This window comes from Plutella xylostella, chromosome 14 (genome assembly GCF_932276165.1).
Source record: "Plutella xylostella chromosome 14, ilPluXylo3.1, whole genome shotgun sequence".
NCBI classification, from domain to species: Eukaryota; Metazoa; Arthropoda; class Insecta; order Lepidoptera; family Plutellidae; genus Plutella; species Plutella xylostella.
In genome coordinates this window covers 7,500,944-7,525,851 of record NC_063994.1, presented here as the reverse complement: position 1 = coordinate 7,525,851, position 24,908 = coordinate 7,500,944, and the positions used below count along the sequence as shown (strand labels likewise).

Below are 24,908 nucleotides of genomic sequence, written 5' to 3'. Positions count from 1 at the left end.
CTGCAGCAATGCACCTCTGCATACCCCGCAAGGGAGTACATTAGTACAAGGCGTGAGTGTTTGTATTTTTTTTTTACCTAAGTATCGCCTGTGCGTTTCATCAAACATTTTCCTAGAATTTAGTAAGTTTGTATGTAACCTTTGTATCAAGGCATTGCCCTTACAGGTTGTTCACTTGTTACGCAAACAAACCCGCCCGCAGTACGCGCTGTGGAATTTCCAAAAGGGAGATGTGATTGTTTTATCGATTATAAGCTGTGGAAAATTTACGTTAAAATTTAACATTCCATTGTGCGTAAATTCTCACGCCAATAAAGACGATCAATAAAAGAATACATCGACAATGGCAGAAGTACTGCAGATGAATTTCCACTTTGCAATAATTTCCTAATGGACTTCAATATAGCAAAACGCGTCATTCAGCCTTTCGTCTCTGGAACTTTTTCATTGCCCGCGAGTGTAGTATAATATGATATGTATAAGATTCGGATGACACGTATTTACGAGAGCGACTGAAGCGTCTTTTCCCGCGTCTCATTGAGTGAGTTGTGTGCGGTTATTAGAGCCAACCGCTCCTCCGAGACGCGACGCCGATACCCGCTAGTAGCGGGCTGTATGATATGATATCGATATTGTATCGTATCTGATTGGATGGATTCGAGATACAATAGCGAGCAATAAAAAAGTTCCACCTGCCATTGCCGTTCCTTAATTATGTCACTGGAACTTTCATTGCTCAACAGTACAATTAATATATTTGTATTGATACGGTTATTGAAGTATTGGATTTATAGAATATAATTTCAAATAATCGTGTTTAAATATAGGAAAATATGTTTATTTAACTATAAATAATTATCTAAATTCTCCTAAATATAAAAAACGCGTGCTATAAAAAATATAAGTATTGTCTTTGCCTAAAACAAAATAAGAATACAAATTCCATTATAGCGATACAAAAAAAATATGAATCGCATTTATTTATTTATTTATTCTTCATTGCACAATATACAAAAGTAATTATGTACAATTAGGTGGACTTAATGCTAAACTAAACTTAACGCATTGCATTCCATCGGCATCGTATCGATACATCAATATATTCATAAACATGGCACATCCCTACGACCGAGTATTAAATTTATGGTGGTATTAAACAAATTGTGCCGGTATTAATCACTGCCGGGCGGGACCTCCGGTTTTTGCACCCTGTTTGCTTTCTACGGTCAGCTTTATACCGTGATTCTGTGGTTCATAATGTTAATTCGTATATACGAGTATGGACCATCGAATACACTGGTGGGCAACTGGACATCTGGCCTTAGTTTATGGTATCAAATGATTCTAATACTAAGGGGTGAAGTCAAACTAAGTTTTCATCTCTTGGTCAGAAGATATCACTCCCCAATGTGGGCTGGGACGCGGACGCGTCAAGGATAAATATCCTGAAATGTTATAGCACTATCGCTACAAGCTCACGATTGCTTCAGGATTGTTCACCTGTATCGAATACCCCACCTTCACCTACGGATCCACAGCGTCCTTGTTCATTAGTTGTCTCCTCTTTCAATTAAATCGAATTTCGGTTAAAAACTCTAATTAAGTTATTTTCAGTTTCTCCCCCGAACGTTTATTCGCTGCCGGCATGTTAATGAACTCTAACATCCGCCATTTTGCCATCGCCAGTGAAATGCCACCTTTAAATTAGTGTTATTTCACAGCCTAGCGCACTAATGCCACTCTCGTTTCAGCCCAGGTTTTTAATCTTTCATTTCCGAGAATCCATTTTGTTTAAAAATAAAAGTCTCATATCAAATTACAAAGAGTTTATCGCAGTATTATACGTAGCTCTTTTTGAAAAACAATAAAAAGGGATAGTAAAATTGAATGCAGTGCAGTCTCAGATCCAATCTTGCCATAATCACATATTAGTGGGGTAATGCCCACAGACCAATGATGAGATTGAAAGCACGTATGCTCATAGACATAGGGTTGATAGTGGGTCCAGTCACGGACTTGTGGTTGAATAAGTAGCCATTGAGTAATGGAAAATAGTAATAGAGGCAATCGCACTTACCGCTTATACAGATGGGAAAAAAGAATATAGTTATAGCTAGGCCGAACGCGTGCGTTTACACTGGACAAACATTATGTGAGTTTAGAGATCAAGTGTGTTTTAATTATGGTAAACTCATCTTTACATTGAGGTTCCCGTGTATATATAACCGTATCCCACAGTAATAATTATTATGTCACTAGCGATATGCATATCTTCGAGATTTTGCAAAAGCCTTGCAAATTACTTAAACCTAATACCTTCTTATAACATAATTATCTAATTCATATTAGTGCGAGCAGAATGTTGATCATCATGTTTATATTAACGAACTATGTATGTAGTTAATGGTTCTTCGTTTGGCAAATCCTAGCACACAATAACTAGATTACTGCCCAATCACAAAAACAAGACACGTCAGTCTTTGCATTCCCATTCCTCCTATCCATCCATCAACCTAACTCTACTTTAGTCTCCAATAAAGAATCCAAGGATATTTCGATCAAAAGACATATTGATGGCACAATTTGTTCGTTCATTCAGTGTAAACGCTCCCATTTCATAGTGTTCAATCTGTAAGAATTGCATTGGCCGGGGCAAGGACCGAAACTCTACTCTATATCATTACTCGTCATCGAGCTTTACGAGCGATTACTAAAAACGTCGTCGAGAAACATTAACCGATCGATACAATCATTAGCGAAACCGCTCATGAAGCAGCGGAAAGCTGAGCAGTTTTTAATGCGCCACATTACACAGGCCGCGCAGATCCTGCCGTAAACTCGGACGCCTTTGTCCCCGATCGCAATCTCCATAAACCAGCTAAACACCTAGCCGAGATTCCCCCTAAAGCCTCCCTAAGGGGGTAGCTGGGGAGACCCACCCACTTTTAGTTGAGCCGAAGTGCCTTATGATTTTGCGACTTCGTACACTCGCGGTACGAGCTCGCTTTTATTACTGTGCATAAGTTGGTCTGGGTAATGCTTGCTGACGAAGAAATAAAGGGGTGTCATAGTTTGTGTGTCGCGTGTGTGTCAGTCTCGATAAGCACCTTCTTAATTATTTTAGCATTCATAATTGCTAATACTTATATTATTTCGGGCATAGGTATCAGATTTCTATAAATTAAATATACGGTCTATAGTTATTGACGGAAAATATAAATAATTATTTTTGGGCTTTTACTAAAGCTCGTCAAGAAAGAATACCCTAATAGATTTGCCGTGTTTTTGCAGTACCTTGCTAAAGTTATGTTTTAACTTCATGATAATATTTTGTTTACCTACTTAATATTTTCTTTAAAATAAGTTTAACGGCAAAATTATAAAAAAAGCTCTCAACGAAATTAGTTTATAACTACTCTAAGCAGTGAGCGCTCTGCTGGGTAATAGCCTTCTGAAGAGATAGTTCCTTAAACACGTGTCCAGAACTCCAGATAGATTCCCACGGAAATGCTGCAGGATGGAAAAGAAAATACGTAATCATAGTATCATAGAAAAGTACGGATATAGACTACAAATAATATCCCTTATCGTCGGTCGTTCGCGTCGTGAAAAAACTACTAAAGGTATAAATTGGCAGCAGCTGCCAGGTCACGACTTGTTTTTATGTATTTCTATGGATGCGTCGAGTACAAATAATCGAAGTCTAATCGAAGAATAATCTCAAAGAAATACATAAAAGTCGTGTGCTACTTTGCTGCAATTGCAACATCGTGTCGCCCTCCACCAATTTGCACCTTAATTCAGTAGCAGACATAATTTTATCTATCGCTAAATACACAATCCTCGCATTTAAACTCTCGACATTCGCGTCTTGAGCAAGTCATAAAACGGCATACATACATTAAAAACTTGGTTCTCTCATTAGCTCAGTAATTTAGTATGCATTGCGGCGAAACTTAGTGCTAGGCTCGAAGTGTTTCGTACGCGAGCCGCAACGGAGCTGTAACTTTGAACACGTTCACAAATTTGCCATCGAAACTTATGTACCTGCTATTGAGTGAGTGATTTTATAAGCACTTGCTGTTTCGGGGGAGTCAAATGTGAAACGCGTAATAAATTTTCCAGACATTTAGGGCCTTAAGCTTAGACAAATAAACAGACGAAGATGATTATTCATTAACACTTATACTGATCAACTGATTTATAAAACTATTAAACAAGTACATTTTCGTAACTATCTAGCTAACCACAGACTGACCCGCTCACACCGATACGTATGCCTAAATTACAAGTAGGTACATTAATAAAATAGCATAAATAGCAAAAAAATAATATCGTATAGTATCTTCTGCCACTAGGGCTCAAAAGGTTTTATTTCACCTGAAACTAATGTATTCTATTATCTTCTGCCTTTAGGTCTCCCGCCGAATTATACTGTCACCCAACAATAAGCTTTATATCTTCCACTCAATAATGTCGTCCTATATCTTCTATTCTTCTGCCATTAGGTCTTCTAAGGTTTACTTTCACCCAACAATAAGCTCTATCTTCCTCTCAATAACGTCTATCCTCTTCCTCAGGTCTGCCGCCGTCGCGTCGCGAGAGCGAGTTCAAGAAGCCGTCGCACGCGCCGCAGAATGGCCGCGTCCACCACCGGCCCTTTTACAAGGTAAAAGAGTCGCGCAACGCTGTGAGTACACTTGAGTACGATTAAGTACGCGGTGGCGGGGGAGTACACACATTTGAGTACCTGGTGGCAGAGAGATTCCACACGCTTGGGTACAGGTGGCGGGAGAGTACACACACTTGAGTACATTTGAGTACACTTTAGTACACTTGAGTACCTGGTGGTATGCTGGTGGCAGGGTACACAAGGCGGCTAAGCGCTGGTCACGGCAGGTGGCGGGAGCTTCTGACGTAGCGCGTATCGGTAGATGTAGATAAACGTAACTTGAGGATACAGAGACTAAGCATAGTCATCAATGGTGATGGCTTATAAAATCAGCAATGACTTATGTGGGCTTGTGCAGTAAGGAAAAGAGCTGTATTGGCCACCTCCGCACAATCACTTAAATTTGATGAAAACTTATTATGATTCACTGACGGTTGATGTGACACGAATGAAAATACGATTATTATTTGATTCATTTATTTTCCATCCATGAGTCTCAGAGTCCCAGGATTGCATTGCTTGTACAAGCATTATATATTTGGCTGACTGTACAACTGTACATACATCTAAGAATTTGATAGAGCCAGGTGCAGAACTAACACCCACACAAAAATATGCCATAACACTCAAATATGATTATGCAACGCTGATGTTAATTAACCACCATAATACATGCAATTTAATGAGACACCTTGTCGCCATCATTTCGCACGCCGCCGCCTTCTAAATAGCACTTCATCAATTTGCATTATTAATACGAACACGCCCCGACATCAATATTCATACTCTAATCATAAGCTAAATATTGTAACTCAGACCGCAGTACGTAGAATCTTAATTAGAGTGAAACTTTCAAAGCTATGAAGACAATGGCGTGAAAATATTTTATTTAAATGAGGAAACTTGCATTGTCCAGTCTGGGCGACATAAAGTGAGCATTCTAAGTTTGTTGTCCGTATACTGTTTGTTTGTTTACAAGAAATAGCGAACAGTTTTGTAAAGTTTGTTAATTAATGGCAGGCGCCGCGGCTCAGATGGGTTTATTGTAACAAATCCTTATAATAGCGGGAGCCACCGCTAAGTTTATTTAAGTATTAATAAATGAGAGTTTTCTCTCTTATAACCAGTTTGAGAGTGAATCATAAATTGAGTATAATAAAATCTTTTACACTATCGTCGTCATCATCAGCCCGTAGGTAATCGTTCAACTTGACAATGCATATGATAGTACATGTACTCGTACCTACATAGATTTAACCCAATTTTAAGTTAAAATTGACGCTGAATTCATACAACAAGCGATTATAACAACTAATATTCTTCCGAAAATCCTTGGTCTTTGCCGCCGTAATCATTCAGCTTGACAATACATTTGAAATAAGCAATACGCTTGATTTTACCCACTGTTTAATTTAAAATGGTTGTAGAAATCATAAAAAAGCGACTATAACAACCGAATATCGATGTTCTACCGAATATCCTTAAATCTTTCCAGTATTCACGCTCAGTCTTTGCTGCAACCGGCTCGAATTTAAAAAACAAAAATCAAAGATGGCGTCATTGTTTGTTTGCAGAGCGACATCCCTGGCTCGACGGCGGCGCCCGCGCACCGCCCGCCCCCGCTGCGGATACCCAACGGCACTCTGCATCAGGTATGGACACCAGACATAGCACCACTGTCCACAGATTAGCTATGCAGCAAATGCTGATCTTTCAAACATGTCTATCATCAGCACCTACCGAGTGGAGTGGCGAGACAGTATCCTCGGGCAATTGTTAGCTGTTCATTGGTCGAGGATCGGCTGAGAATACTGTGTCGTCAGTCTACTTGGTAGGTGTAATCAGGGTAATAGGGCCACCATCCACAGATTAAGTATCACATGTGTCATATCCATGACCATCATCAGCCCTCAGAATTTGTCGAAAGATTAGAGCCAACTCTGACGGCTAATGATGGTCATTGATCTGCGTCTATCTATCGGTATCGTACGTATATGGCGTCTGCAATGCCGATGAAGTGGACGCACTTGTGTGAATTTATATACAAAGAATACTGAATGCGATGCGTCCGTTGCGTGGACACTTACCTTAAAATCCCACTGCTAGACATAAACTTCTTCCAAGGAGGGTAACAACCACACACATGAAGTATACCGCATATTAAGTATTATTTCCGTGTGAATCTCGTTTAAATTTAACCTCTAACGTGCTCTAACTTAACCTATAAGTCCTCTCATTTATCATCAGACTTTTAATTTGTTTAGCAGGGACGAACCTTCAAAACTTCCATACGTTTTTATCACGCTATTCTATCATACCTTTTGAGTTTCACAGACATAAATTATGACTTACTATTATAGCTTTTCCTTCACACGAGTTAAGAAGCATTTTGTTTCGTATCAGTGTACCTAACCAGCCAACCTAGACTAGAAACTAGCCATATTCGCAGAACCCTGTAAATTGGTGACTCATCCAGTTCTAAGTAAATTGTGATTCCTCCACTCTGAATAAATAATCATCATTAATCGCCTGCTAGCGGAAAGTGGAATAACTAACTGTTGCTGGTTCTAGGTTCGAGTCCTGACCGGACAAATATTATAATACAATACTCCTTATTTGCACTATAGTAAAAACTTATACAAAAAAACAACTTATAAAATTAAAAAAAATGTGCAAAAAAGCGGCCTTATTGCTTAAATCAATATCTACCAGACAACCTTATTAATATACATCCATGGCCCATGTCTACATTTGGAGAACACATAAATGTGTATGTAAATAATATAGCCTACTACTGTTTAGTGAATAAATATTTACACATTTAAATCGCGACCACTTTTAGTAACAGCAACCGTCCATCTTGCAACTAAAACGCAATTTGGCAGCGATTTCAGGAATGAATAAAGATTTCAGTTATTGTTTATGCATACTATTCATAGATTGAATTATATTTAGAGATTATTTATGTATTATTTTATAGTGAGAACTATATTCATTTAATTATACGTACCTACTCATACTATACATACTATAAGTACTTATGTGTGGAAGGCCCATGGCCGTGTGTGAGATGTCACCGCTTGATGTAAATCGGCCTTAACATTCACTCTTAAAGAGTAAACGGAGCGCAACTTTCGCAAAATCCACCGCTTCATCTCTGTTTGCAAGCTCACGTCTTAAGTACATAGAAAAAGTTTAATTGCCAGTAAGTTTAAATATGCAATATGCATGCAGACCGGGCTCAAAGAGCGAGATTTATGAACAAGATATAAAGTGTAGCTAAGATTCATAATCTAGCGAAGCAGCGAGGCTGGTAACTGCCTACTGTTGGACCCTAGCTGAATTACCATTGAAAACTTTGTTTCTTTGAACTCGATTCCCTAGGAAGAATACAAAATGCTTTCTCAGTTCTTTAGCTTTATCTAAATAAGTTTTAGATATTCAGACCCCTTATTTCAACTTGCTAAGATTACAGCTTTAAATAGTTGTTTAAAAATTAATGATAAGTGAACGTGGTGTATTTAGATAGGAAGTGTTGAAAAAAGCTTCTTTAATCGGTCACCATCCACCATACCATGATCATTGGACCTTAAACGGAAATATAATATTTTAGTACCGTAAAGCAGTAAATCATAGTACGTAAAATCGTCTTAAAATAAGCATACCATAGCTAAAGAAGCATAATATGTACTCGTAAAATTGTTTATCCTTCTGGGTGTGAATTCGACCGACTTTTATTATAGTGAGAAAGCAAGGCTTGGTGACGAAATCCAAGCCGTATTTTAGTGATAGTAGATGCCACTTTTGAATAATTTATAGCATCCATAGTTAAACGAGATTCTTACAGTTGATGATGGTTCGGCAGACGAGTTTGTTTTAGTAAGATATGTTTTCTGTTCAATCACACATTCTTAGACAGTGATAAATAAAATAAAACTTTAGCAAATTTTTATTTTTTTTATTTTATAGTAACTATGTCAAGATTTTGAAGAATACATAGCCAATCGTTTTCAAATAAATAATTCTAAAGTACCTATATATATATATATATATATATATATATATATATATATATATATATATATATATATATATATATTCTGATGTAAATATTTTTATTTATTTATTTAATAACTTAAAACCTATCATTATACCAATATACATGCCATTATACTGCATTATATTCAATATGTCAGAACATTGCCACGAAAACGTCTCTGATAAAATTGCCACTCTGTATACTCTGTATAGCCAGGCCTATGGCTGACATTTCTAGCTATTACTATTATTATGTATTAAACTAATATTATGTATTTTTTTCTTTCAGAACACCATCGAAAGCAGCCAGCCCCCCATAGAAAGTATTTTAAAGGTAATAGTGTCCTGTTTATCTTATTCTTGAATATGTTAATTAACCTCTTTAGCTTAGACTAGATTTACTTAGATTTTACAAGAGAGGTTTATATATAGGTACTTGCAACTTGAAAGTTAATAATGCATAAAGTTATCACATATAAGTTCTATGAAAGCTCTAGTTTCTACATTATACCACTTTGTAATAAGGTGGAGAGACCTGAAGGTAACTTGGGAGATTAAAGAATGCTACTACAGCTACCTCAGATTGCATTCTGCTAATATTAAAAACGCGAAAGTGTGTTTACCTAGATGTTAATTTCTCTTTCACAAAAATCACAGAACGGATTAACACATAGGATACATTTCATCACTAATCTCCAACAGGAAAACATATTAAAGCAAAGCGAAGCGCGCGGGCATCGGCTAGTCAATAATTATATTAATAAATTGTTTTCTTTCAGGAAATGAAATCCCTACCGACCCCTTTATCAGTGCTCGCGCAAACGCCCAGGAAAGAACTAGACAACAAATTCATCTTCAACCACTATACCAATAAGGTAAATATTTTATTGTATTTTTTTTTGCCCCGCACAGCAAGGCTAGCATGGGGCGCAAGACGCGCACGTCAAGACGAGTTTTTTTTTGTCTTGCGCTGCCTCGAGAGCGATCATGACGGAAAACCTTTGTCACGTCTTGACATGCGCGTCTTGCGCCCCGTGCTAGCCTTGCTGTACGTTACGGTGTGTTCAGATATTGCGATACAGTCACCTTGTCAACTGCTGCTCGCAAAAATTAATTGGGCATTATTACTGACTGGAGCTCGATAGTACACGCTTTTAAATACGCCTGTCAATGGCGTGTCATGCTATAAATATAATACAATAGTCACCATTTTGCAATGAATTTTGACTCCGAATTTCTGACTGCCATGCACCTACCTACCGCACAAAGGTACACGAAACAGCGCGGCATGTTTCTAAACGCACCCTTTTACGTATTTACTGAACTATAATGTACATTTATTTGGACAATTAAGGTTTATTCATCTAATCTTATTTCATATCTATCCCGATTACAGTAAGTATTTTTAGCCGCTCTTTAATTATAATATGGCAGCTCATATCTGACTCAAACACTTATATTTTTTTATAAGTGATAATTCTGTGGAACGATAATTAATTCATCGAAGTATAAATGAGTTATTTGCAATAGTAAAGCCGTCAGAAAGACAAATGAAAAACATCGTTTAAATCGATGTGTTCTTTCGAAGGTCCAAGAAAACCCTCAAGCGAGCTCCAACGACGTGAAACCACCTCTTCCTAAACCCACCGGTGAGTTGTAGAGATAAGTTGTAGATTTCACTATAGTATGTCAGTATAACACCGGGTTACCTGATTTCGTAGGTACAGGTGGTTAATGACTGACAGACTATGGTGGGATTGCCTCCTAAAAGTTTTTAACTGTAAATTTATTCATAAATTTATAATTTATTTATGTTAATACGATTGTCTCTGAATATTACAAGTTTTTATGTTATGAAACTTATGAATCAGCATTTCACATGCAATTTTCAGATATATTTTTTTACTTTGAGTTAATGAGGATAGAGGTATTTACTCAGTCAGTATATTTACTCAGAGGTATTTATTATGTCAGTTTCTTCAGCTCACTCATAGTACTAACTGGGTTTTCCTGTGAACACAAGATAAATAGTTTATAGTCAAGCTTATCTCAAACTATTGCCTTTCCAAGCAATCTAGCAATTTCGAGCAGTATTCTCTATGCCTTTGCGCGGCAAAAAGTATAATGCAAGATGTAGGTATAGGTTTTTCCGGTTCGCACGCTTGCTAGAAATACCTTTATCGACATTGGCCGATAAAAACCCACCTAGTTCCCTAGACGCGCGTTAATTGGCCACTAGCATGGCGGATTTTAACTGACCAATGGCGGACTCGCACAGTGAATATAAAGTTTTTCAACTCGACTAATAGTAATTGAACTTGAAACACTCGTATAAAGCGAGCAGCATTCTTTGTCTTTCTGATTCACGTCTTTTAAGTTTCGTTATTTATTTGCTTGGATTTGTAGGATACGTATAGCTGAGTTACTGTAATTTGTGAGTCAGGAAGTTTCTGGTTTGTTGGTAAAATACTTTTTATATTATGAAAGTATTAATTTCGAGACAAGAATATTTTGTGTAGCTTCGCAGTTGCCGTAAAAAAGAAACGCTGATCGCCGTTAATGTTTTCAGTCATAAATTCACGTCGAAAGGTTGTGTAATCTACGGCGGCGAATTTTTCATACCCTTTTGTTGAGAAGCTTTTTAGGTACAGCTTTCTATTTGCATACATATTATACCTATTTATTTATCAACTTATAACGTCTCTTGCGGGGCCAAGAATGTTTTAAAAATCACAATTTCAATTAGGTTTTTTTTTCACTACCATGGTTGTGATTGTGAACTACCGTCAGCTAAAAAGTCAGATAGCGAAGAGCGAAGCCAATTACCACCTACTTATCCAGCAGTTAATCAGTCCAATTATACGAATCGGCTGCATAAATTCTCGGCCGGTATCCCCTTAGCGCTAACAAAACGGTTAAAAGGCCACCTTGTGTAGCAAACGATGAATAAAGTAAATAAAAAACACTTATTCGACGCAATCGTTCGAATCCAGCGACCCGGCAGCGCCACCTGTCAGCTATACGAATAAATATCCAGGTGGAAAAAAGAGTAAATATTTTAAAAAAAAAAAACGAAAGCGCGGCTTGCGAGCCTTGCGGCGCCGAATGTTTCGCGTTATGTTGCAGATGCAGATACGTCATATAACATTGTGCCTGAACGATGGTGCTTTGCTTGACAGGCTTGTTAATTGATTGTGTATTTGTTTATTGTAAAGAGAGTATGTCCAATAGCGCACACCAAAAACAAAGATTGGCGGTGAATATATTGTTGAACTTTATTTTTAATGAAAGTATACCTTTTATTCAGGTATGCATAAAATATGAAGCAGTAAAGTTAACATGAATGGACAACAATGCCTGCTGTTACAGTTTTAGCTGCGACCGGTGACCAAGTTAATATTTCTAACAAAAATTGCACAGAAAAAAAGGTGTTGGTCAAAACTTTAAATGCATTTTGTTTGTTGGCAAATGGGCGATGTCAGTCAACTCATAGTGGGGGTTAAAGTCCCCCACACACACACACTTGTGCCAGTAAAGTTAAACAAAGTGCAAACATGGCCATAAAACACGGCTGCCACAGAAACATTTGCCTCTCAGGCGCGGCCACTAATGAATAAAAACTTTAAATATTTAGTGTCTGAAGCGCGTTATTGCCTCGAGTCTAGTTTCTAGCCATGTTGACCGTTCTGCTTGCTACTTTGTCCACACAAAATGGACATCCTGTATTACTGTGTATTACTTAACTTATCCAGCATCTAAGAAGACGATACGATATAATTTATAAGACTGCTACAGGAAAAATATGCTCTGCGCAAAACCAATTTACACTTGACGGTTTTATCGCCGAGCCATAGGTATAATAAAAGTTTTACAAGCAACTCCACGTAACTGTATACATAATTAATTCCCGACGGATGTTAAGCGCGGCGACAACAGTACATATAACGCATAAAAACCTTATCAAAACACCTGTATACCGCAAAGCCGAAGTCACAATACAATCGCTAAACCTCTAATAGCATATTCGTCGCGGCCCAGCCTCGTCTAGGCACTAATTGGTCGCTGAAAGTGAAGTATAGCGATGGCAATTAAAACCGACCAGCTCTGAAAGGCCTTGACGTCAACCCATAAGTTGGGGCGAAGGTGCCTCCGTAAATTGGCTCGTCGTCCGTACATCAGCGCCGGCCGCCGTCAACGCGTCGATCGAAATAGCTGGCTGGAAAATGTAAAAAAAAGATATAGGATTAAAAGCGGCCGTAGGCTGAATGGCAGGTTATCGTTGCCTCGACATTCATTGTGACTGATAAAGTTGCGTATTGTTGGTGGGCGGTTGAGGTTGAGATATGTGTGGGTATGTGAGATCCCGTGGGGATTCCGGAATTAATGCTGATTTATTTTATAAATAATTATGTCTCAATAATAGACGAGAGCGAGTCTTTCATTTAGTATTTAACTGTTTTACTTAGTTGAAATATCGACTTTCTTTTATTATAAAAAGTATGAAAAATAATGTATACTTACTTTTCATTTCAAATACAAATACATACATGTAGGTACATTGTACGTGTATAACAGTAATAATTGTTTCCATTTTCATCAGTTTGTATGTAACGTACGTCTACTATTGTTTTACGTACTTAATTAATAGTCTTGCCTGTAATCATAAATCAGATTGATAACTCATTATTATAAAAAACCTTCAGTCTGTTAGTATTTCCAATAAAAGTTACCCGATGTATTCATTGGACATGACCTGCCATCCAGTTAATACAGCCCTCTTGATATTGTCGACATTGCTCCACGAGACGAAAGGTTCTGAAGTAACAGAAAAAATACGGAGGCCTAGTTATACTGGTCCATTGTTCATACTGAACGACCTGAATTACCTATGTACTGTCGGGGAATTCCTCGATTTCTTACTTGAAGCCCGCCCGCATGTTTACTACAAACAAACGTTCGTATGCCAAATTGCACATTGTTCGTATGACAAATTGCGCATGGGATATTGTTTTCAATAGTAATGAACGTAATCGAACTAACTGAACGTCCACCAACCCGTACTAGGCCATCGTGGTGGACTAGGCCTAAATCCTTCTTTCATTGGAAGGAGACCCGTGCCCCAGCAGAGGGGACGTGATGGGTTTTTAGCTGTAGTTACCTAGCCTAATTTTGCCTAAGCTAACTTTGCAAGCTAATTTTTACGGTATTTTGAGACCTAACCATCTATGTGAAGTTTTTAATAAAAATGCGGAAGCACGAACACTAAGTAAATTTTATTTTTACACGTTACACAAACATTAATACTGAACTTGCGATAGAAAAGGTTTATAGAATTTGGAAAAGGGATTTGATACAAAACTAGATAGTTAATTTTAATAATTGAATTTAAGCAAAGCACAAAAAGAATTAAAGAGATGCGAAAGCTAGAAGCGCAAGCCGAGAAAAAGGGAAGGGCTGTCCTCTGCTTGTCCTTTTATGTAAGCGCATCTTCAAGTTGGAGTAGTAGTGGTGCCGCGTCGCTATTGGTTCGGCGCGCGATGTCGTGATCTAGCCGTCTTGCCATTGGTTGAATATCACGCCATCGGTGACGATGCCGCGGCGGGCCGGTTGCTCGTCCATTGGTGTAGGATGCAGCGCCTCGTTGATTATGGGGTGTCCGCATATGTGGCGTAGGTACATCGACACGCCACAATACTCCCCTGCCGAGACCGTGACTGGTTACGGTCGATAGTAGTCTGGGAAGTGAACTACTCGCCCGCTTCTGGTTTTCTTCATTGGCTCATCATGAGGTTTAGGAACTGGAACTTGCGTTTGCGGTTGGCTCACGAAGGCTGGTTTGAGGCGGTCGACTGTTACCGTAGTTTGCTTGCCTTGAACGTCGATGTCGAAGGTTTTCGGTCCTCGTTTCAGCACCTTGTATGGGCCGGAGTAGGGAGGCTGGAGCGACCTCTTCGCTGGACCCTGCTTGAGGAAGACGTGGCTGCTGGTGTGTAGATCCTTCGGGATGTAGAAGATGCGGTTCGTGCTTGTGTGCCACGATGTTGGTTGGGGAGCTAGCTGTCTGATGAGGCCCCGTAGTCTGCTGGTGAAGTCGCTCATGTCGATCTCTTCATCTTTGGGGGGCTCGAAGAAGTGGCCTGGCAGGCGAAGTGGCTCGCCGTACACCAGCTCAGCAGCTGATGTCTGCAGGTCGTCCTTCCAGGCGCTTCGGATCCCCAGGAGCACCAGTGGCAGGGTTTCAGTCCATCTTGAGTTTACGTGACAGGTGATGGCTGCCTTCAGTTGACGATGCAGCCTCTCGACCAGACCGTTGGCTGCCGGATGGTAGGATGTGGTCGTGTGATGTGATGCGCCGATGAGTGTAGCGATGGTCTTGAATAGTTGCGATTCAAACTGCCGGCCGCGGTCTGTTGTGATGCGTTCTGGGCAGCCGAACCTCGCGACCCAGCCAGCGATGAAGGTGCGGGCGCAGGTCTCCGCTGTGATGTCCTCAAGCGGGTACGCCTCAGGCCAACGAGAGAAGCGATCGATGACGGTGAGGAGGTACCTGAAGCCAGAAGATAATGGTAAAGGACCTACTATATCCATATGCACGTGACGAAATCTAGCCGAAGGAGTCTCGAAGCTTGCTAAAGGTGCTTTTGTATGTCTTGTTACTTTACAGCTCTGACATTGTATGCATTCTTTTGCCCATTGTCGACAGTCCTTGCGCATTCCAGGCCAGACGAATCTCTGCGAGACGAGTTTGACAGAGGCCTTCGCGCCTGGATGACTGAGGTTATGTAGGTTGTCAAATACTTGTCTACGGAAGTTAGCTGTTAGGTAAGGGCGTGGTTGAGATACTGAGACATCACAATATACCTGTGTGTTGGAGTCTGTTAACCTGACTTTCTCTATCTTCAGGCTCGTTCCGTTTCTCAGCAAGGACCTCAATTCAGCGTCTTCTTCTTGGGCTCGCGACAAGGACTGGTAATCCAGCGGCTTCGGGGATATCTCTTCGATGCGAGACAAGGCGTCTGCGACTGTGTTCTGGTTGCCAGCAACATATCTCAGATCAGTGCTGAATTGACTAATAAAGTCTAAATACCTGAATTGGCGTGGTGAACAGTTGTCACGTGGTGTTGAGAATGCGTGAGTCAGCGGTTTGTGATCCGTGTAGATAGTGAATTCTCGTGCTTCCACCATGTGTCTGAAGTGGCGTATAGCTTCATATATTGCGAGCAGCTCCCGATCGTATGGACTGTATTTCCTCTGTGATGGGCTCAGTTTTCTGGAAAAAAATGCGAGTGGGTGCCAGGTGTCTCCTTTCTTTTGCTGAAGAACTCCCCCTATAGCCACGTCAGATGCGTCTGTTTGGATTGACAGTGGTGCTTTGTAGTCCGGATGGGAAAGTAATGTAGCTTTTGACAGACTTGCCTTACAGCGCTCGAATGCTTCCACGTGCTCGGGTTTCAGGTCGACCGGCTTGTTTCCTTTTGCGTCTCGGCCGGCAAGGAGAGCGTTGAGTGGGGCTTGGATATTGGCTGCTGCTGGTATGAACCGTCTATAGAAATTAATCATACCTAGGAATCGCCTTAGCTCCTTCATTGTTTTTGGTACTGGATAGTCCTGGAGTGCCTGTACTTTAGACTCGAGTGGTTGGATTCCAGCTGCTGATACTCGAAAACCTAAGAACGTTACTTCACTCTCACCAAAGACACACTTGGATGTGTTTATGAGGATTCCATAGTCGGCCAGTCGCTGGAACAGCTGTCTGAGGTGCTGGATGTGCTGCTGCTGGTTCTCAGAATAGATAATTATGTCGTCGATATATCCATAACAAAATTCCAGGTCCCTGAGCACTTCATCCATAAAACGCTGGAAAGATTGAGCGGCATTTCGTAGTCCAAATGTCATATATGGGAATTCGAAGAGTCCGAAGGGCGTTGTGATGGCTGTTTTGCAGATATCTTCCTTAAAAACCGGTATTTGGTTATAGGCCTTTACGAGATCTACTGTAGAAAATACCTGTTTGCCCGCCAGCTGATGAGCGAAATCCTGGATATTGCGGATTGGATACCTATCTGGTATGGTTCGGGCGTTAAGTCTCCTATAATCTCCACACGGTCGCCAGCCGTCGTTTTTCTTACGTGCCAGGTGCAATGGGGAAGACCATGGACTTTCTGACCTGCGAGCGGTGCCATTGTGCAGCATTTCATCAAACTCCTTCTTGGCGGTCTGCAGTCTTTCTGGGTCTAGACGGCGCGGACGGCTGGAGACCGGTGGTCCAGGTGTCGTCCTTATATGATGCACCGTATTGTGCTTAGGAACTAGTAAAGGCTCACCAGCTGGGCGGGTTACCTCTGGGAATTCTCGAAGGATGTTGATGAACAGGTTTTCCTCCGAGCCGGCTGTAGTGCGCACGGATGAGATAGTGTCGCTGGGCTGCTGGTGGCTTGCTGGTACCGTGACTGATAGTGTTGTGAGATTATCAATGAGGCGATGGTTGCGACAGTCGACTAGTAGATTATAGTGAACTAAAAAGTCGACGCCGATAATTGGCTTTGTGACATCTGCTACAGTGAAACGCCACGTGAATGCACGTCGTAATCCTAGGTCTAGCTCTAGCTGCTTGTACCCATAGGTTGATATGTTCGTACCGTTTGCTGCGTACAGTTCGTATTTTGTCTTGCTGCGTGGCTCCCGTACTGCTGACCTTGGAAATACACACAGGTCCGAACCCGTGTCTATGAGAAATTTTATTTTAGTTTTTCGGTCAACGATGAACAGGCGGCCTGATGATGATGCAGGACAGTCACTTGCCGCAATCAGTGGCTGCCCGATAAGTTTTCCGACTTGAATGAACATGGTTCGGTGCATTTCTCGGCTCTGGCTCCAAATCTATAGTGGTAAAAACAATACCGATGGCCTTCAGGGCGTGTCTTGCTGCGGCTACGTGAACGTTGATGGCGTGTGCGGGATGGGCGGCGATATTGAGAGCGGCCACGTGGACCGTCAGAGTAAAAACGTGCGTCACGTACCTGTGTGCTTAAAGCTTCTACTTGCCGCGTCAGTTCTGCTACTCTACGCTCTAAAGCAGTACCTGGCAAATCCGTGGACGTACTGGCTACCTGGTGATGCGGGGGTACGATCTCGTGCACGCGGTCAGCCAAGTCCGCCACGGCGTCTAATGTGCATTCCGCCTGTGAAATAACAATCGTTTGTAGGTTAGCTGGTAGTTTACTGGTCCATATTTCTCTCAGGAACTCCTCGTGTACTTTGGGGCCTGCGAGGTTACGTAAATGACGTAAAAACTGCGAGGGTTTGCGATCTCCTAGCTCTTCGTGCGTAAGTAATTGTAAAGTTTTGCGTTGTTGTGACACGGAAAGCCTTTTAATCACCTCGGTTTTCAATTTCTCGTACATGCCAGTTGCCGGCGGTGACACGATAATGTCGTCTACTTCTGACGCAATGCTTGGGTCTAGGTTCGCTGCTACCATGTAGAACTTTGTTGAATCCACAGTAATATTAGATAAAATAAACTGACCTTCCAATTGAGCAAACCATACTGCAGGTCTTTCCGGCCAAAACGGTGGTATTCGCACGCCAACCCGCTCCACGCCACGGCTTCTAGCACTGGTTCCAGAGTTTTCACCCTGCGGTTGTTCCTCCGTCAATGGCATTTTCACACGTGTTCTTTTGTTTCTTTCTTCGTACGGGGTCACCAGTTTAGCTGTAGTTACCTAGCCTAATTTTGCCTAAGCTAACTTTGCAAGCTAATTTTTACGGTATTTTGAGACCTAACCATCTATGTGAAGTTTTTAATAAAAATGCGGAAGCACGAACACTAAGTAATTTTTATTTTTACACGTTACACAAACATTAATACTGAACTTGCGATAGAAAAGGTTTATAGAATTTGGAAAAGGGATTTGATACAAAACTAGATAGTTAATTTTAATAATTGAATTTAAGCAAAGCACAAAAAGAATTAAAGAGATGCGAAAGCTAGAAGCGCAAGCCGAGAAAAAGGGAAGGGCTGTCCTCTGCTTGTCCTTTTATGTAAGCGCATCTTCAAGTTGGAGTAGTAGTGGTGCCGCGTCGCTATTGGTTCGGCGCGCGATGTCGTGATCTAGCCGTCTTGCCATTGGTTGAATATCACGCCATCGGTGACGATGCCGCGGCGGGCCGGTTGCTCGTCCATTGGTGTAGGATGCAGCGCCTCGTTGATTATGGGGTGTCCGCATATGTGGCGTAGGTACATCGACACGCCACAGGTTGTGATGATGACCATTACTTCATCAACACAACCCGTTACTTCCCCGATAGTACCTATATTACGGTGCGTGTATTACTTACTGGTTGATAGACATATTTCATGGCTTACTCTAGTAATGCGTAGTAAACTTATTCGACAGTGTTTACTTTGTTTCGCACTGAGCAGCAATGTATGGAGTGGTTTATTTTCATGTGCCAGTTAATAAGAGGGTTTTATTATCGACTCTGACCCACTCTGACCTATGTTATTCTTTTGATTAGTTTTTCCTTTATGAGAGCATTTTTATGTACGTGGTATAACATATATTTATGTTGTTCATATAGCTAGATGATAGGACCTCCGGCGTAGTAAGTTTATGTATATTATATCTTATCTAACATTATACTAAGTAGGTATATTTTTCATGTCACGTTGGCCACCCAACCTAGTTCATCAAAATGTATTCCTCATATTTCATCATTGACGGTCGAATGGCGTAGTGGTTAGTGGCCCTGACTGCTATGCCGAAGGTCCCGGGTTCGATTCCCGGCTGGGGCAGATATTTGTTTAAAGACAGATATTTTGTACTCGGGTCTTGGGTGTTGATATTTATATTTAATATCTATCTATCTATGTATTTGTGTAGATATATCAGCTGTCCGATACCCATAACACAGGCTCTGCCTAGCTTGGCATCGGATGGCCGTGTGTGAGATGTCCCCACATATTATTATTATTATTATTATTTCTATAATAAATAATTTTCTCTCTGCGAGTGAAAGTGTGAGGTTGTTTATCACTCTCGAGCCACCCGACCGAAACGCTCGACGGCGTATAAATTACTTTTGAATATGGGTATTTGTTCTTCTGCCTCATAGGTAGAACAGAGTACAATTTTATCAGTTAACGAGGACAAGACATGTAGGGCCTTACCACAAAAACTTAGACAGTATTTAACATATGTTTAGTGCTGTCAAACGCCTACAAAATCTGTCAAATTTCGTTTTAAACACTTGCTAAACAGTGTTTAAAGTTTTTTGTGGTAGTACAGGTAATCTTTACAAAATAGTTCATTTTATGGTGACGGTGACAAAATCTTTAGAATAGGGTTTGTCACCGTGGTTAAATGATTGGCGATGCAGTCAGATTAGAGTCAGTCGCTGACTGCCCAGGATGCACCGGACGATTATAAGAAACGGTTGATACAACACCGCAAGAGAGTCTTTTAGTGCACCAAAGTACTGAGATACACTCACGACTCACGAGCAATTAAAAAGTTCCACTGACATATGGAACGTCAATGGCAGGTGGAACTTTTTCATTGCTCGCGAGAGTATAATCATAATTTTGCTGGCGGGAAAAAAATAGTTATCTTTGAACAGTTAATAGATTACAGTGAAACAGAGTAAGTTAGGTTTAATGCCATTCGGCCGTACCCTTCAGGGCAGTGTGCGAGGTCCACCGACGACTGTGCAGGGTCCACCGTGGACACATAAATCAGTATCGAAGGGCCCCACGCCACGTATATGAAAGATTTATACGATCCGCGTGCGTTATAGCCAACACTAAGCTAATTACTATATCCGATGGCGTCCATTTGGGTGATTGAAATAGACCGTATTTTGTTATTAGGCATAAAGAGTGGTAGTTTACATGTGTTTATGTACCTTTGGCTTTCAGATTAATAGTTGTTTAGTGTATTTTTCTAAATACTTGCAGTTTTATTAAAACACGGTTCCTATATGATCACTTTCTCTAGCATAAAAAGTAGTTCAAGTCATCTGCCTATTCACACAAAACATTAAATGAATCGTACATGCCATTTCGGAGATTACAAATACTGGGAAAACATGGCCATTTTCAGATACATATATCTTTTTATTGTTAGCAATTTCAACAAGCGTAGCCGATATAAATATACAAGGAAACGCTCACCCTCCGAAAATACAAGGTATTGCGAGTCTATTTATATCCTTGTGTTCGGAACTATCCTATAAGTTTATTAATTAACTAAATAATGGACAAACAGACACGCACATGTAGTGGACGGATGTCAACTTCGAAGTGGAAATTGAATAAGAAGTCAGAATTCGTTTTCCACGTGGCATTTCTTTATACTCTGTGAAATGTCTTTAGCGATATTGATCTATTGAGAGAAAATACAACATGAAGTCCAAATGAAGCACTCATAAATATGAGAAATTAGATTCGCTCAAATTAGAAGCTCGGTATAGCTTCTACTAATTACGATTAATTGGGAGTGTAGGTACAAAGTATAAAGTTTTAGGGTTTAAAGAGGTGTGACTATGGGGTTGATGGTAAATGACGAATGCAGGATTTCTTGAGGCCAAACTATTTACTGATTTTACCAATTACATTTTACAAGTATGTTGTCTAAGTGACGGGCGCGAGACGACTAGCGTCTGCGCATTGATCGCTACTGGAAGTTACTAGAAAGCTGACATTGCAAAACGTGACTATAACATGTGTCGCTACATCACTTCCCCCGTTTTTAAAAATTTTTGTCAAAAATTTTCAAGTACAATACGTAATACCTATGTTACAAAAGCCTCTCTTACGGAGCTTTAAACTTGAAACATACAATATCAAACAAAACAGAAATCACAAAATTACATTTCAATACTGATACAAAATTAACAAATCAAACTTATAAATGTCACACAATAACCACTCGGTATAACTACGTAGCACTTTGTTCACTCGCGACGCGCTTATCACATTCCGCTGACCGTGCAAGATGAACGCTGCTACCTCAGTTCTGCGAATCGGACCTCGTGTGTGATTGAACCATGTGAATTTCCGATCTAAAAATAGCTTCTTTCTTAGCACCTCTCGTCCATCCTGGCGGGAACTTCCATGAGGACCCTCGAGTGAGCCTCCGCGTGGGTGACCAGTCCACTATGCTCCATCTCGGCAGCCTCGCAGCGAGGAAAACAGCCCAAAACTCGCTAACTTCAGAAGCGCCGATTACCGCCCGTTGACCTGCCGTCGTGAACGCGCAATCGTACCTTCTATATATGTTCCGCTCGTCCAGGTGCTGACTTGAGATGCTTCGATACGCTAATTTCTTCTTTGTTGCGTAACCAAAATGTGCGAAGGGGTGATGTAGGTATACTTCCAGTAGATAATGTTCCAATTTCTTGTTATGTTGTCGCCTGTTACCCCATGGCCTTGCTGGGGGAGCCGTCTCGTCCACGCCATCCCATGCTGCGCCGCGTCATCGCTGTGCTGACTCCATCGTTTCTGGTACTTTCTTCCGAAGGTTGCGTGTTCAGATTGTCGGAGGTCACCAGTTTAGGGTTTTAAAGAGGTGGCTATGGAGTTGATGGTAAATGACGAATGCAGGATTTCTTGAGGCCAAACTATTTACTGATTTTACCAATTACATTTTACAAGTATGTTGTCTAAGTGACGGGCGCGAGACGACTAGCGTCTGCGCATTGATCGCTACTGGAAGTTACTAGAAAGCTGACATTGCAAAACGTGACTATAACATGTGTCGCTACAAAGTAAATTGTTCCTACAGTTGAATCGCTGTAAAGTTCACGCAATTAACATCACGTTCGAAGGCATTAATGTAAAAATTCGTTAATCGTCCAAAGGCTCAATTTGAAATGCGATTGTCAAGTATTAGCCATTGCCAGTGGGTCGCCGTTCAATTTCACAGTCCGATCCCCAGTGCAGGGTGGAAGGGGGGACAAAACGAACAAGTGTGCCCCCTGCCTTACTTGAGACTTATTCGTCTGTCCTCGACAGATATTTTCTTCTTTCCCCCGTTTTATTGGTCGCTGACGTTTGTATCAACTCTTTTCGAGTCTCTATATTTTGACGATATAGTTTTTGAATTGTCGCGATTTGCAAGTATTATCCAGATTGTACCTACTTAGGTACATACTAAAGAATCAAGTAACAACTACTAGGTACACTAGGTTTCTACATAATTAATAACATCTGAGGTCAACTAAGTATATAAACTGTTGCGTTGTTCTTTTAAACTCCTTATAAAATGTAAAGAAAATACAAAAAGTTTCGAAATCAGTTGGCCGTTTTCATTACTAGTTGAAAAGAAAAGTTTCTATCGACTTGGGTAACTTAGGTTATACCTAGGTTTTTATTAATACTTCAAGATCAACATCCTTTTCACCAGGCTTTCTACATAAGCGAAACTTGCGTCATTTTTAATTATTCTTAGCTGTTTAAGATTCTAAACTTCGTTCGGGCAAAATTTCCGAATGAACGATTTTACGTAATCCCGGCCGATATTTCAGATTTAATCTTCCCACTCGACTTGTTACTTCGTCGTTATAAAACGTATATTTTTTTGTTAAATGCCTTAAATTCTCTCCGTGAAATGCGCAGTGGTTTAATCTTATAAGTCAGTTTGCTGAGCACTCACAAGCGGTTCGTGTATGATATGCTCAGGGGGGTCACTCTATACTGACGAAAAACGAACGAACGAGAGCTGTCGTGCAATCGGCACGTTTAATACAACGAGTAGTAGTAGTAGTATAACTTAATTGTACATAAAACACTTTAAATAAAATTTAATACTTAAAATCATAATACAATAAGGGCGGCCTTATCGCTAAAAGCGATCTCTTCCAGGCAACCCTAACGAGATAGAGTCGTGAGGAGAACAGCGCTCCGAAACTTAGTTTTTCATCATGTAGAGTGACCCCAATGTTGCCGATTCTGTATCGGTCTCCCACCGACCGTGCCATTTCTGCATCTATTGGAAATTTCGCCTTTGCGAAGTATCGGCATATACTGACAGAGATATGTTATGGGGGACAAAGGAATAAATGGATTTCGATTCTCGACGGTAGTGCGGTGTGAATAAGCTTAAAATGATGTTGCTGTGCGATTTTGATCGTCTTTGCGTTTTACTCAAGTACCTAGTCCTGGATGTTACCTAGGTGCATAGTATTCCATTAGGTATAAGAAAGCGAGAGTACTGTTTACTCCATAGAGTACAAATCAATCAACACCGAGAATTAATACAAAATCTTACATAACTTAATTATGGCACAAACGGCGGTCTCATTGCTTCATCACGACCCATTACGTCCCCACTGCTGGGGCACGAGTTTCCTTCCAATGAAGGAAGGGTTTAGGCCTAGTCCACCACGCTGGCCTAGTGCGAGTTGGTGCACTGTGGTCTTATCACTTATAGTGAGTGATATCTTCCTGACAACCTGATATTATTAGTTATAATTTGAATTTAAGACCGAATCAAAGAGTTACCTATCCAAATATTTTCTAAACGTATAGATTGAACACCTTGATATACCTAACACAATCGTCAATCATACCTAATGTAATATACCATTTGTGATAAAGTTAATGTTTCAACACTAATATTTTCAAATATTTCGCGTCTCATTTAATTTTTAAACTTTATAAAACTAGATATACCCAAAAACCACCGCGATACCGACTAAATTAACATCCACCCTGCAATACTGTGCAAATAATATATTAAGTTCTCGCGTTTCAATATGCCAATTACACCGGTGGCGCCATCTAGCGAACTGTGTACGTACCAATTGACGAACCGCGCCGATTCAGTGCCGCTGCTAACTAAACCACATCGAAACTATATGCCACCCTTGTTGCTCTATTCTTACTTTATCCTCTGATTTATTTACCTTTGCGGGGCGTGATAAAGAAGATATGCTTAAAAGTTACGGTGTAATTTCTGTGATAAATAATGTTGCCAGATGGTTCTGGATCAGTCGGTTCGCGGGTTAGGGGGACCTCCCGTTTCCCACCCTTACCCCCCCGCGGCCGTGACAGCCATACTACGCGGAGTACTACGTTATACGAGCCCCGTAGATAGTGGATATCTATTTTGAGAACCACTGGTTTACAATTCTGTATCGGCGCCGTGCAGCGATTTGCACTTTAACAGTCAATGGAGGTGGCGCGTTGTCGTTTAAT

The 24,908-nt window shown here is 40.6% G+C and overlaps 1 protein-coding gene across 1 annotated transcript in view; it reads left to right on the top strand.

Annotated features, from left to right (window-relative positions):
* LOC105383511 (AF4/FMR2 family member 1) overlaps positions 1-24,908 on the top strand; it is a 111,885-nt gene that overhangs the window by 46,587 nt on the left and 40,390 nt on the right. The window contains exons 5-9 of the mRNA XM_048625561.1: positions 4,581-4,690; positions 6,247-6,324; positions 9,000-9,044; positions 9,490-9,585; positions 10,299-10,359. Coding sequence (XP_048481518.1) covers positions 4,581-4,690; positions 6,247-6,324; positions 9,000-9,044; positions 9,490-9,585; positions 10,299-10,359 — 390 coding nt within the window. The remainder of the gene's footprint in view (positions 1-4,580; positions 4,691-6,246; positions 6,325-8,999; positions 9,045-9,489; positions 9,586-10,298; positions 10,360-24,908) is intronic.